This window comes from Melospiza melodia, chromosome 13, assembly GCF_035770615.1.
Source record: "Melospiza melodia melodia isolate bMelMel2 chromosome 13, bMelMel2.pri, whole genome shotgun sequence".
Lineage (NCBI taxonomy): Eukaryota > Metazoa > Chordata > Aves > Passeriformes > Passerellidae > Melospiza > Melospiza melodia.
The window spans coordinates 16,674,444-16,689,259 of record NC_086206.1 but is presented as its reverse complement, the minus strand read 5'-3'; the positions used below and the strand labels follow the sequence as shown (position 1 = coordinate 16,689,259).

General features: G+C 52.2%; 1 protein-coding gene and 1 long non-coding RNA gene across 2 annotated transcripts; one reads left to right on the top strand and one right to left on the bottom strand.

The window, feature by feature from the left end:
- Window positions 1-1,653: 1,653 nt before the first annotated feature.
- LOC134424067 (uncharacterized) lies at window positions 1,654-2,490 on the top strand. Its single transcript, XR_010029324.1, has 2 exons — window positions 1,654-2,001; window positions 2,083-2,490. It is a non-coding gene; the product is annotated as an uncharacterized LOC134424067 (long non-coding RNA).
- A 6,772-nt stretch (window positions 2,491-9,262) lies between these two features.
- Window positions 9,263-14,496, bottom strand: GINS3 (GINS complex subunit 3). Its single transcript, XM_063168057.1, has 3 exons — window positions 14,289-14,496; window positions 13,516-13,749; window positions 9,263-11,113 (listed from the first exon to the last, which is right to left on the bottom strand). Exons 1-3 carry the CDS (start codon window positions 14,460-14,462, stop codon window positions 10,883-10,885), a joined length of 639 nt encoding a protein of 212 aa, XP_063024127.1. The 5' UTR covers window positions 14,463-14,496; the 3' UTR covers window positions 9,263-10,882.
- Between the last annotated feature and the right edge of the window lie 320 nt (window positions 14,497-14,816).

Below are 14,816 nucleotides of genomic sequence, written 5' to 3'. Positions count from 1 at the left end.
GGTGCCGGAGCCGGTGCGAGGTGCGCGGGGCGGCGCAGGGGCTGGGCTGGGCACGGCCCCGCCGGCCGGATCCTCCTCCCCTCGCCGGGGCCGGAGGGGAGGGACGGGGCCGCGATCGGGAACGGGGGCACCGGGAGAACAACGGGGCTGAGGGAGGGAGGGAGGCGGGAGCGAACGGGAGATGGAGACTGCGGGGGGTTCGCGGAGCGCTGGGGGTGCGGGGGCTGCACGGGGGATGGAGGCTACCGAGGACACACATCACCCTCCAGGGAACCATTTCGGTCCCAGGTGGGACTGTGATGGCCAATAGGTCCAACAGGTCCTGTGGTCGTGGAATCCCAGAAGCAGGGACAGCGGGAGCCCTCGGGAGCCCCAGGTATGGCACAAGGGGTCTGGGTCTCCCTGAGAGCAGGGGAAGGTGATAATCAAGGTGCTGGGGAGGATCGGGGGCAAGAGAGGACCTGTGCACAACAGTGATATCTGGAACACAGCCTTTGGTGGCCACGGGATGTAAGGAGCCCTGGAGAGTGGGGACGTGAAGGACAAAGGGCTTGGGAGTATCCAGGAACAAAACCATGGATGACAAGGGACCTGAGAGTCCTCTGGGGCATGGGAATGCAGGTTCCCCTGCGCAGAGGATGGGCCTGACCGAGGTTGCCAGGTGGTTCCAGGATAAGAAGGACCTGTGCAATGGTCCCCACAGCAGGGCCATAATGGTCTGGGGTGTGAGGGAATGGAGACATGACAGTGAGGAAGGATCACCCAGGGTGGAGGCTGTGATTGGGGTCATGATGACCCCATGCACACTGATGCTGGAGGTGTAGGGTGGCAGCTGCTTGGGGCAGAGCAGGAGGTTGTGAACCACTTGAATTCTCCTGAACTGGGACAACTGGGACATTGAGAACACAGGGCCTTGGCCTGCCCCAGAGCAAGGGTTGAATCCTGCTTGTGTCCACACTAAACAAGCCCATCCTTCCACTGTTCCTTCCTCTGTACTTCTTTGATATCACTTTAACTGTTTTTTTTCCCCACAGCTAGGGATCTAACAACCTCCACTGCCATGCTGCCTGAGGCAACTGCACAGGACATACCATCCAAAACTGACCTTTATCAAAAAATGGGGAGCTCCTGAGGACCCCATCACCTCCTCTCAGTGGGCTTGGTTCCTCAGCACCTGGGTTGAATCAGGTATCTCAGAGTCCTCAGCCAGCCACAGTGGCCAAGAGACCTCTCTGCTTCAGGGCACCTTTGCCTGCGGGGCCGGGGGTGCCTTGAGAGCAGCCACAGGCAGTGCTCCTACAAACAGCTGCTGAGGGGCTGGAGAAATGTCTGCTCATACTGACATTCATCCCTGGTACATCAATTTTAACAGCTTGTCCCAGGCTTTTTGGATGGCAACCAGGTTTCAGCTGATTTCAACCTCTCCCGCTGAGTCACCACGAGTTCTGCATCCAGGCTGCATTCATTTGCCTTTTCACCTCAAAGAGAGGAAAAGCCCATGATGTCAGGGCGCTCAGGGACTCTTAAATCCCTCAAGTAGGAGCCAGCCCCTCACCCAGCCCTTCAATGGGATCAGATCTTCCCTACTTTCAGTGCTGCTTTTCCCCCCTCTTCTGTGGGTCCAGCAGGTTTTCTGTGAACTGGTCAGGGATGAGACAGTGCTGGCTCTGATCTTCCTGGCATTGCATACATTTAAACCTCATCCTTCTCCTTCAGTTGCCAGGGGTTTCTATGGGAATAAATTCTTTTTCATGCTTGGGATTTATCTTTTCCGCAGCAGTCACACCTTCAAGGGGCAGAGGGGGCCAGAACTGCTGAACCCATGGAACTGGCAAGAGGGAAGTGGCAGAGCTAGAGGCCCTGGGACCTTTCATTTTACCTTTCTCTGAAAAGACTCCATGAAAAAGGCAGGGACCATAAAACTCCGACACAAATGCTCCAGCATGACCCTGCTCCTCCCCAAAGTTCCTGTTGTGACGGTGCCATCTCGACCTGGCAGAGGTGAGCTGGGACCCCAACCCTGCTGCAGGCAGCTCTGCACCCCTTGGCCACCCTTCCCACGGTGTCACCCAGTGCTGGCAGTGCCACCAGGACCCCTCCTGAGGTGTGCAGCTGGGTGGACAGAGCGGCCATCAGCAGAGAGGGACGTAGAGGTGACCAGCTGGGAAGCAGAGGCCTGAATCCAAGCACCGAGGCACAGGGCAGGGTTTGACACCCATCCACAGCTCCAGGCTGAGGCTGTGCTGCACACAGGGCTGGTCGGGGGCAGGAGGAGAAGCAGCCTGGGGCAGATGTGCTGGCTGCCCAGGCTGGCTGTGCAGGGCCAGCAGGATCAATGTGCTGTATTGAAGGGCTCCATGGGCATCGGGTACCACCCCAGGCACAGGCAGGCCAGTGACGACGTGCAGAGGAGTCACAGCTAAATTTAGCCTCATTTGTGCGTGAGTGTGATGTGTTTATTCTTGCCCTTAAATAAAAACATTGTTGGGAGCCAGTGGCTGCTGGTTCTGCTTTGCTCAGCCCTGGACCTTGGATGGGTTGTTTCAGCCAAGCTATTCAAAAGAGGTAGAATCGAGAATAAGCAGTTGGTGAGACATATCCCAAAGACCTATTTTCAAAAACGCTCAGGAGCCATTTCCCAGGATCCAGCAGTGCACACAAAGCAGTGGGAGTGTGAGTTCAGTGGCTATGGGGATGTGCTGGTGCTGAGGGAGAGGTGTCTTCCAGGTAAAGCTGCTCCATGGGCATGGGATGACATGCTGGAGCCCTGACCATAGTGAGGGGTGTCTTGGGCAGGCTGGTGATGGGCCCCATCCTGCATCCCACCTTGGCTGGACATCCCACCCCCAGGGCAGGCACAATCTGCCCCAGCCTCACATCCCCAGGGCAGCAAAAGGCACACACCTTGCTGGCTCCAAAACAATCAGAACCAGAATGACAGCAGGGCAATTAGATCTTGGGTGCCCCAAAAGAGACACCTCAAACCTTGCCCAGAGGTCCCAGATTGGTGCCAGGATGGGTTGGTGTCCCCAGAACTGCTGGGCTTCACAGGGCAGGGCTGCACTGTGGGCTGAGGACAGGGACAGGGACAGGCAGGAGCCAGCCCTGCTGCTCCACATCCTGACACCACACATTCCACTGAAGCTGCCTGGGAAGGTAAAATCCTGCAGGGAGCTCAGCATCCTCTCCCTGCAGCACAGCCCCCAAGCCCAGGACAGAGCAGAGGCTGTGACCTGGCCCAGGGCAGAGCTGGGCTGTGCCCTGTGTGCCCCACAAAGCATGTGCTGGGGCTGGCCAGCTGCCCGTCCCCCCCGGCCGCCTCCTGCCCTCCAAACACAGGGCTGCCAGTAATTTTCCATCCTGGCTCTGAGCTCTGCCCTAACGAGATGCTCTCCTCTGTCCCTCTAACAGGGCTGGGCCCCATTCAAGTTTCTCTGCTCATTCAGACCCCTCACTGTTTTGCTGCTCAAGCTGCCCACCAGTCCTGCAGGACGGCTGCTCCTCTGAGCCCTGTTCCTCACAGTGCTCACAGCCCCTCTGCCTCAGGGCAAAGGAATGATTTTGTCCAAAAGCCAGGAAAAAAAAGAAGAAGAAGAAAAAAAAGACCAGCAACCAGCCAAGAAAAATTCCCATGGCTCAGCTGCACTGGGGCCAGGAACAAGGCAGCCCTGGGGACTTTTCCCTCAGCCATTTCCAAAGCTGCCTCTGCACAGGCACCTCTGCTGGAATTGAAGGTCTGGCTGCACTGGTTGGCCGAGGACATCAGAGCAAAGTTGATTTCCAGAGGAAGGTACCTGGCCCTGGAGCTCTGTGCCCGCAGGGTGTGTGCTGCCTGCAGCTCCTTCCCCTTGAATGAAGCTGCTCAACTCTGACCTCCCTTTAGGCATTCACTTTGTGGGCCTGGAGAGCCACCCACCACCAAGAGACACCTCTTGCAGAGGCAGAATTCTGTGCCCATCTCTGGAACAGGCCCCTCCATGCCCTCCTGCCCTCCCCCAGGCACAGGAGCCAGCAGCAGCAGCCCTGCCCAGGCCCACTGTGCTGCTTCTGCCACGGCCTCTGCTCAGAGCCAAGCCAGGCTTTAAATAAACCCCTGTCAGCAGAGCCCAGGCAGTGCTCAGAGTGAGGCATGTGTGTGTTTAGCAGGTTGACAGGCGTGAGACAGAGCACAGACAGCAGGGGCTCTCTCCTCGGAGGCCAGAGACTGGCACATTCTCAAAGGCAGCATTAATCAGCATTTTCAACTGCACAGCACCTGTCACAACACAGCAGAGTTGCCCACTCTTACCTTCCCTCAGAGGATGGAATAATGCCATTTCCAAGGGCTGACCTCTCTAGCTGCAAGCTGCTGAGATGCTGTAGGGGGAGGGTGATGGATTTGGAACACTGAACTTCTGTTCTCAGAGTTTCCACAGTTCCCCAGTCCCCACCAGCTGCAGTCCCTCCTACTGATGGTCAAGAAAGCCCTCAGAGGAGCAGCCCAACACCCAGCTCCCCTTGCCTTGCACCCCACCAGCTCTGCCCCTGACCTTCTCCTTGGCCCTCAGCTGATCAACAGCTCTAACTCATCAATCCTAACGATTTCATCCCACTTCTCACTAATGCACTCCCTTGTTATGCTGCATTTGGGCCATGGACTCTGCAGATGCTGGGACAGGGGCAGAGGGCTGGCCAAAGGTGTGTCACTGCTGTCCCAGGACAGCACCTTGACTCTGAAACACCAACCTCTCTGCCTTCCTGAGGCAGGCCTTCATCTCCTCCCATAGCTCCTGGCTCACTAAACAACCACAAACCTCCCTCCCTCAGCTCTCCAGCTCCCTGCACACTCATCCTCTCCTTCCCTTTTTAGCCCTGTCCCTTGTAGAAGCCTAAGACAAAACCAAGATGAAGTCCCCAGACTGGTTTGGGGAGAGCTGGATACCAGGTGATGCCCTAGCCTGTGCATCTTCTGACCTCAGGGGCTTTAAATCCAATGTTTGTATCACCCAGCCCTGGAAAGAATGGTTTGCACCAGTGGGTGCCAGATACCCACCCAAACCCTTTTCTCTTGGGGGCTCCATGGGCTCCTGAGTCAGGATGTGCAATACCCCAGGGTTAAATGCCCCCTGAGGTGGGGCTGCAGCTGATCCATGAGCTGGGGTGCACCAACCAGGGGCTCTGCCCATCCTGGCACTGACCTTCCCTGCCAAGCCAGTCACACGCACCCCATCAATAACAGAGTGCAAGATAACAAAATGAGCTGTCACAGCCAATTAACATTCTGGGCTTAATCGGCTTGTGGGCTTGCAGGGTGGAGGTGAGGGGCTGGCTCCAGGCTGGAAGGGCCAGAGGGAGGCAGGGTGAGGTGTTTCATGGATTGCAGCCACCCCTCTCTGCTGCTCCCTGGGCCAAAGCCAGGAGCGGGAGGCCAGGGCAGTGCTTCCCACAGCCATGGCATCATCTCGGGGGCGTGTGGGCACCCCAGCCCCGGGCACGGCCAGCACGGAGGGACAGGCAGCCCGAGGTGACTGGTGTCAGACACCCCACACCGGGATTTAGCCCCCAGGCACACCCTCTTGCTAGGAGAGCAGCCAGCACAAGTGCCAAACCCAAAAGGCTTCCACTTAAAGCCAGGAGGGATCTCAGTGGCTGTCGCTGAGCACCTCTCAATTAATTAGCATCCTGCTGATTCTACAATTGAGGCGATTGCTAAGGAGATTAAATCGGTCCCTGCCATAAAGCAGATGCTGTTCCCAAGGCCTGATTTGCAGTGATTTCCTTATCCCAGAGCCTTTTCCCTGCCCTGTTGAGTCAGCTGAAGCCCCAGGGTGCTGGGGGCAGCCAGGACACAGCAGAGCTCCAGAGGGTGATGAGGGTGGGAGCACTCAGTTAAATGTCACTGCACGCCCCAGGAGGGCTCACTTGGAGGATGCCGTGTGAATCCAGAGCAGGGCTGGCTGAACTGAGCCTGGCCATCCAGGGAGGCCGTGTCTGCTCACCCCATTCTGCCTCCATCAGCAGGGACACACTCAGCTGGGCAGCCAGAGCTGCATTTGTGCACCTGAGAGCCCAAACTGAAAGGGAAAATACCAGCTCAGCCTCCAGGCAGAGCTCAGTAAATCCACCATGACTGCAATAAACCCTGCTGATTTGGTGCAAACTTGGAGTAACCCCAAATGCACGGGGCAGTAGTACATGAGTGCAGAGCACAGCCCTGCCCAGGCTTGGCTCCACTCCAGCAGCACTCCTTGGGTCCCCACCAGCATAGCAGAGAGGGAGGACTTTTCTCTGGAAGCCTTTGCAGAGGGTGTGACTCCCACAGCTGGTTTGTTAGTGCTGCCCAGGGCCTGTGTGTGGCTTGTTCCCTCACCCCAGCAGAGAAATGGCCCTTCAGCCACCCATGGACACAAAGAGCACTTAGGAAAGGGGCTGCAGGATGTCAACTAAACAGCCAAAACCCTGCAAATCTGGTATTTGTGAGGTGAAGGCAAGAAACTCATCTTAAATCCTTAGATCTGTCTGCAAAGATACACCCACCCTGCCCAGGATGGTCCCACAGCAAGAGAAATGAGCACATGTGAGGGCTGCTTTGATTACTCTGATTACTGCATCTGCTTCACTGCTTCCTCCCATGTGCATGGCTGCCAAGTCCCACAGCCACCTCCTCACTCCATTCTGTTCTTATGCCCGAGGAAAAAAACCACCACACTAAATCCCCAGCATTTGGCAGCTTCCTGGTCTGAAGTCAGGGGGAAAATTGTCTTTTATGTTCACCAAGGGTTTGTGAAAGTTTGTCACAATCCTCCTCTGGGGAAAACCCAGGGCTGTCCAGGGACCAAAGGGACAGCAAGGGGCAGGCCCTGTCCTACAAGCCACACAAGCTGAGAATCCAATTTTCAATCTCCATTTGAATTCTGCCACATTTTTTTTTTTATCACAGCATCACAACAGAAATGGAACAGCACCACTGTGACACTCAGGTGACATCTCCTTACCACTGCCCACTTCCAAACACAGAAATCCCAGGAGGGTGAATTTGGGACTGTCTTTAGGGTTGCAGTTTCTCAAGCTCATCTGCAGGGAAACTGGGATTCCTTATTCTGTGTCCCTCTATGCTCCTCACCCCCAAACCCTACTCAGCCCATCTGCTGCCTGCACCTTGCCTCAACCCAGCAGCAGAAAAGTGGCTTTTTTCTACATCAGAGGAGACTTCTGCCTTGCCCAGGTCCAGCTGGGAATCCCAAGGAAGGTGCATTTCCCCCAGGTGTGGGGAAGCACTGCAAAGAGCTGCAGCTGCAAACCCTCACAGAGGCTAATGAAAGGCAATGGACCAGTGTGCCCTGCCAATCCTGACAGAAAGGATACTGAGGCTGCTGGCACTGCCTGGCAGCCTGCCACGAGGAATAACTCTTCAAAAATAGAAGCACGCTAATCTGAGGAACCTGCTGGTATTGTCAATGACATTAATGAAGTGTTTGGAAAACCAGAACAAATGCCTTGGCTTTTTGGGGCTGTGCCCCTTGTAATTTTCCACAGCAGCTGAGGAGTGTTCTGGCACACAGCACAGTGCTCCTGGGGCTGTCCAGCTCCCCAGAGAACAGCAAGGACTCAGCTCTGAGGGCTCCCAGCAAGCCTGGCCTGTGCAGCAGAGCCTGGCCAGCCTCAGGAAGAGACTCCCCAGAGCAATTCCCAGTGGGACACAAAGCCCAGCAGGCACACTCAGTGTGCCCAGGGGAGGTGGAATCTCACCGTCTCCTCTTCCTTCTTGTTTTTGTTCCTTGTCCCAAGCCCCCTCTGGGCTCTTTTTCACCACTGTGGTCAGGACCCATGGGTGGCAAATTTCTCCCTGGCAGAAGGGTTTTGGATTCCACAGCTTTCTCACCACTTCCCTCCTGCAGCAGCAGTCAGCAATCTTTCATTCTCACTGCCAACCATGACATCCACTCCTCGTGTATGCTCTGATCTAGGACAAGGTAGTGCAACCAAACCCAGATTTCAATTAAAATTTTGAACGAAGATTCTGTTGTAGCTGGTCACCCAAAAAGGTAGAAAATCACTGGCTGAAGATCAGAACAGCTTGTGCTCCTAACTCAGCCACCGTGTCTCTCATAAAAATAATACTTTGTGTTACAGTATGTCAGTTCCCAGAACATTTCTTGTTGCTGCTCAAATTTTGCCTATTTTTCACTTGATTGCAATGAAAACATTTGTGACAATAATGTAAAATGTGTCTATGGACTGATTTGTCATAAATACCTTCAATTTAAAAACTGAAGGACATGGGAGAAATAAAACTTAATAGTCCTTTTCAGACCTTTTCCAGGTAGTTCTGCAATGAAGATTTATTGTACCATTCTGAAAACACACAAGTTCTAACTCCTCTAACTCAAAAGCTTGCTGCAGTGCCATGGAAAAGGACAGCCGTGTTCACAAAAAGTAAAGAGCACTCTTCTGGACAGAAAAAAAACCTAACCAACACTGTAATTTAAAATTACAGGGTCAGATTTTTTAAGGGTCCTTAACTCATGGTTACTAGAAGTGGCATTGCCTTCTTACAAAAAGCCAGTGACATTGAAGACTACTTCAGGGATTTTTTTCCTCCCTATTCTGAAGGCTGTTGCACAAAATGTTGGCAAGTGAGCAACCTTCTGCTTGGATTTTGCATCCAGCAGTAGAGAAGAAAAATGTTCTTACAACTGCAGGAAAATTAGCTTGGATAGTCACCAAAGCCAGTCCAGAAACTGATGAAAGTCATGATTTTGGTTATGAACCAGCTACATCCCAAGGCCAACAGCTCAGTAAAACATTTCCAATTGAAAGATGCTTCTTGCCACAGATGGACTTCAACTTGCTCCCCTTGCAGCATTGATCACAGCTCTGCCATGGTACACAAAGTGTTTGCCACAGTGCCTGGAGCAGCAGGATCTGGATAGAGACAGCCAATTCCCACCTCCCACCAGCACCACAACAAAGCTGAGGCAACACAGTCATCTCTACCCATCTTATGTTCCTAAAAATGCAATTCATTAAAGCAACAGCTTATTGACTGCCTGGCAGGGTCTCTGCCACAGCCTGTGCAAGCTGCCAGACCCCACCTGGGCTAAGTCAGGCAGGAAATATTTCCACACTGGTACAACTGCACAAGTGAGCTCCTGACCACACTACCTGTAAGAGCAGAGGGATTGATTATCTACCATGGCCACACTTGTGTAGAGACCTGGACTTTCCCATTTGATTTTTCTGCTGCGGTGCAATTAACAACAGACTTTTCACATTATGAGCATTCCCTTACAAAACATTTATTCAAGATAAAAATCCAGAAATGGACAACTGCCAAATGCATAGGCCATTATGTGCCATTAAGTCATTAAGTGCAGCAGCATTTCGTCCTGCACATACTTCAAATACTTTGTCAGGCAAGCTTCCAGCTGGTCTCCTGTGGCAGGGCAGCTGAGGGGAGGCACTGAGGCAGCTGTGGGGGCACAGCACTGTCCCCTCTGGCCACCTCCACAGGCTGAGCTTCAACATCTCTGGCCAAGGAACAGCCCTTTGTGCTCGAGGTCTTGTTTGAGTCCAATATCCAGGGGCATCTGCAAGTCCAGGAACAGCTCCTCTGAGACTTGGATCTTGCTGTCACCTCCCAGGGAGGTGAAATAAACTTCCCACAGAAGTGGAAGTGCTCAGCAGCATCAGGATCCAGCTCCTCTGCTTAGGTTCTCCTACAGAGGCAAAGAAGGTGTCTAATTCTGCTCCTAAAGGACAACCATGCTGATGGCTGCAGGAACTAATCCCTACAGAGACAACCACATCTTCTGTCTCCATCCAATGGGACTTGAGATGATCCAGGTTTAAGGGCATCCACAAGGGGTGATAATCACTGTGCTGTTCAGCCAGTCCCAAATCCAGTCACTCCCACTGGCAAGGATGACATTTACCAGGATCACATTCCTAGATCCATTTGGATGGATCAGAAGGAAGGAAGCTCAGTTCATTTGCTCTGTCCCTTCTACTAACCAAATTTAGAAATCAGACGAATTTCTCACGGAGGAACAAGTATCTCAAAGGTTGATAATGGGGCAGAGTTTCCATTGAAGTTTCTGCTTTTGATCTGGTCCAGACTTTACTCTTTGCTGCTTTCTGCTTCCTCCTCTGTAGAACACCCATCACAGAGACAAATCCAGTACAAAAGCCACAGGCATCAAACAAGAACTCCTTACTGCACAGCACCAAGGTCACAAGGGCCAAAAAGGGAGAGGGAGGACAAGACAGCACGAGACCTGTGCAGCCACTTGCTGTGAAGGTTTGAGGAGGTATTTCCCTCCAGGGCACTGGTACTGTGTACAGGACTCAGCAAAGAAAAACATTCCTGCCTCACTAAGAGCACCTGTTCCACCTCAGTGTATAAGAAATGAAAAAAAAATAATGCTGTATCACATTTTTTCCACATCACTGGGGCTCTCTAAAGAACAGGGAACCTGGAAACAGCTGTTCAAAGAATCAATAGTTGTTTCCAGGAGGTTGGGATGGGGAGGACAAGATGAAATACATAAATTGCATTTCTGTCCAGATCTGATATTGTAAATATCAATTTGGAAAAATAATTAGTATTTATTACCCTTTTAGAAATTCCTCTCACAGCCTTTCAGCCACCTAGCAAACACTTTAGCTGCAACTCTTCAGGAGTGCTATGAGTAAGCTGTAAGGCTGTTCAGTGGTGTCATCTGGCTTTTGCACCCTCGCCCTCTGCCTTTAAAATTTTCATTAGTTTTACCCAAAGCTGCTACTGAGAAGAATGCCCATTAATGGACAGGGAGCCTGTCCTTCCCTAAACTGATTGATTTTTCTCTTCTACAACAGGCTGCAAATCTATATTCCCCACTGTAACCTCATGTTCTTCAGACTTTTAACCATCCACTTCCGTGAGCTTCCTTTTCCCGTAGTTCTGCACCAGACTGGAAGCAGTGATTTGAGAAGCCTGTCCCTTTTCCCAGCACTGGAAGTCATTCAGCCCTTTCTGGCCCACTTGAAAGAGAGCCCTCTCCAGCTCGTCCAGGCGTGCCACCAGCGCAGACGTGTCCTCGTTGTAGGCGTTCTGAGAGGAGTCCATGATGCGGCGGAAACGGGCGACGAACGTCTGAGGGGACACACAGAGTCACTGACAGCTAACACAGAGCCCCCAGCTCACCCCTGGAGCCCTGAGCTGTCACAAACGAACAGCCAAAGTTCAGGCTGCTCTTCACAAGTTCTACAACCAGCACAGCGCTTGTTAAGCTTGGCTACAAAGACAAAATCAAATACCTGATATCGGATGGGAAGCAAAGACAGAATCGGATTTTGGCTGCTTCCCCAAAACAGGCTTGAGGAGACCACAGGATACAACACAGTTATGATCTATTCTGTCTCACCTCTCAAGCAATCATTGCTTTAGAGCAGGAGGAATGAATCTCATATCACAGGAATGTACAAGCTGCAAGTAGTGAATGTCCTGGAAGCTAAGCCAAACTGCTGCTGAAAAGCACTCAGTATGCTAGAAAAACATTTAACCATGAAAAAGGTGAAAAACCAAACCAGTCTGCAACTTATAAATAGCAGTTTGAAAAGCTAAGCAACAAGATATATTTAAGGCATTTTATTTTCCTCTCTATCTTTGCTTTTGGGAACTGGAAAAAAAAAGGGTCAGAACTCTTTGAAAACTGTGCTTTGTTATTTCAGGAGTTGTTTTTTGAATTGCCAGAACTTATAGGATAAAGTAATAGGTTAAATAAGGATAAACTTATAGGTTTTTAACTCAGCACAACTCCCCCCTTGTTTGCTTCTAAAAAGAGAAATCAAACCTGGCATGCTTTGATTTTTCTGTCAATAAGTAATGAATTCTACTGTGGCTTTTTCCCCTAAGATATCCATTAGCAGAAAAAGAAAAGACAAGGAAAGGCGTGGGCGCCTCCTCAATGCACAAAGCACATGTTCAGTGGACAGCTCCAAGAAAGCAGCAGCACTTTAAACCTCTCTACATCAGCCTTAATGTAAAGCACAGAGAAAGGGAAAAAAATGCAATAAAAATCATCCCAGCCCACTTAGAGAGCTGGCTGAAGGGATCTCAGAGCTGTTAGCGGTTATGTTTAAAAGCTCAACAAGACTGAAGCCTGGAAACAGACAAAGATGACATCTCTCTTTTAAAAGAGAAAGGGGAGATGGAGAGGGAGAAGGGAAGAGCCAGGGAATTATAAATCCTTCAGCATCAATTCCTGGAAGCATACTGGAACAAAGAAGCAATACAGAAACTTCTGCAAGATAATAAAAGAATCACAGCCACCATGGACTTGCCAAGAACACATTCCCAGAGCCCAGCCTGGTTTCCTGCTAGGGCAGGGTGCCAGGCCTTGCACAGGCAGGAAGAGCAGCAGAGGGGCATCTGTCATGGGGCACTGCTGAAAGAGGCAGCCAGACCACCCAAAGATGGTCAGGAGAGACAGAAATCATCCACAGCTCCTGTCAGGAGGGAAGAACACACTGAGTGGAGTTCCACTGGGGTCTCTGTGGAACCAGCTACTGCTTGAGATGTAATTAATGAGCTTACTAAAGGAATAGAAGCTGTGCTTATTAAATCAGCATGCAACATGCAGGAGAAGGGCTGACTACAGGCATGTCAGGGAGCAGAACTCTTAATTCATAGCAATCCTGACTAATTAGAAAGATGGTGTGAAAACAATAGGCTGTCATTCACCCAGAAGGTTTTACATTAAGGCAGAAATAGCACAGAGTCAGGAAATTATTTGTTCACAGATGCAACCTGTACCATCTCACTGAGGACTGCAAACCAAACACAGATCCCTGTGACTGCATCGTGACAAACCAGGTGCTGCACCAAGATGAGCCAAGAGCATCACAGCCACACAAAACTCACAAAGCAATCCTTCTGTTTTCAGCAGCACAAGCCCTGAGCATGAGACTGCACTGCTGTTCAGGGCATGGTGTGGTGGATGCAGATCCACTGGAGAGGCACCAGCAGTGCACAATGAGGGCACTGAGGTTAGGGAGCATGACCCATAGAGAAACATCAAATGAACTGGGACTGCTGCAGGAAGGAAGAGAATAATCTGTCCTCAGCATTTACTTGGTATGAGACAAACAGAACAGAGCTTGTATTGCTGTGAAGGAGCTTTGGTTCAGCCTCCTAAGGTGAGGCTGGCAAGGTACTGAAAGAGATTGCCCAGAGCAGGTGAGCTCTCAGTGTTAGAAAGATTTAAAGACAGGTGTTGTTAAATAATCCTATATCTCCTCTAGTCCTGTTTTACAGGATTTTATGAAATACCATATTCACAGTGTGGAAACACCAAGCTAAAATTACACTCCTGGATGCGCAGTGGAGGCTTCCAGCCCCAGCCTATGCAGCTGCCAAGAGGGACATCCATATTCAATCCAGAAGTCATCTGGATTAAACCAGGATATTTTTCCTGAAGACTGCTAAGCAGCTGGGAATAAAACGAAGACAGAAAAATGCAAATCTAAGTTTCAAGACCTGATTCAGATACTTGCCTGCAGGATAGTCTGAGCTATCTCAGGATTCTCTGGATTCTCAAAATTCAGGAGCTGTGAGCCAAATCCATAGTAGTAGGGCCCCATTTTATGCAGATCAACCACGTTGGCATCAGCACTGAACACCGTCCTCCAGGCTTCCTTGTAAATCTTTGGCAGCTCCACAGAGATGATTCTCCTCTTGCTGTCATGCAGCCCTTTAGCAAGCCACAGGGGGATTTCCAGCTTCGATCCCTGCGGGAGCCAGAGAAGCCAAAAGTTATCCTTGACATCAAAGTACACCTCAAGCAGCCCCAAAGACAGACTGAACTTTATCAATGAAGATCCAGCATTTAAAAAGTCAGGCTTGTTTTCAGAGCAGTTCTTTGTGACTGCAGCATAAACCAGACACACTTTAGAGGCCTTACTACCGCAAGACTCAGAAAGTGGATTTACATTGACGCTCTGTGGTTTAAGATTGTCAGCTGATGAACTAGCAAGAGAAAAAGAAGGGGGAAAAAAACCCTAAACAAGCAAAGTGTGTATAATAAAAGCAAAATAACTTTAGGGAAAGTAGCGGAGAGCATCCTTGCAGTGACCACCAAGAGCGGGCGGCCGGGCCTGGAGGCGCGACAGGAGGGGCGGGAGAGGCGGCGGCCCCGGGACAGAGCCCCCCGCACCCCGTCCCCTCCCGAGAGCGACAGTCCCGTGTGCCGTGTCCCCTCCCGAGAGCGACAGTCCGGTGTCCCGTGTCCCATCCCCAAAGCGACAGTCCCGTGTGCCCTCTCCGTTACCTCCGGGACGGACTCGGCGCTGCTGGCGCCCTGCCCCACCAACACGGCCAGGCGCGGCAACGCGCTCTCGGCGCGGCCCGGCAGCTTCTCCTGCGACATCAGGATATCGTCCAGCGAGAGGAAATTCTCCTCCATGCCCAGCCCGGGGCCCACGGGGAAATACGCCTCGGACATGGCCGGGCCGCGGCTCCCGCCAGCCCGTGAGGCACCGCCCGCCACCGGCACCGCGCATGCGCTGGACCCGCCTCAAACCCGGCGCCGCTGAAGGGGAACCGGGACCGGGACCGGGGATTAGGACCGGGATTGGGGACCGGGATCGGGGACCGGGACCGGGATCGGGATCGGGATCGGGATCGGGACCGGGATCGGGACCGGGATTGGGGATCGGGACCGGGATTGGGGATCGGGACCGGGATTGGGGATCGGGGACCGGGATCGGGGATCGGGACCGGGATCGGGATCAGCACAGGCATCGGCACCGCGGCTGCCCCAGCGCCGGAGCTCTGCAGCCGCTGCCGTCCGTCCCCC

Excerpts from the sequence above, each read along its gene's own strand:
- GINS3 (XM_063168057.1), bottom strand. The coding sequence starts at position 14,462 with ATGTCCGAGGCGTATTTCCCCGTGGGCCCCGGGCTGGGCATGGAGGAG. Across the intron at positions 13,750-14,288 it reads GCGCCGAGTCCGTCCCGGAG|GGATCGAAGCTGGAAATCCC; the intron begins GTAACGGAGAGG and ends TGGCTCCCGCAG. Across the intron at positions 11,114-13,515 it reads TAGCTCAGACTATCCTGCAG|ACGTTCGTCGCCCGTTTCCG; the intron begins GCAAGTATCTGA and ends GTGTCCCCTCAG.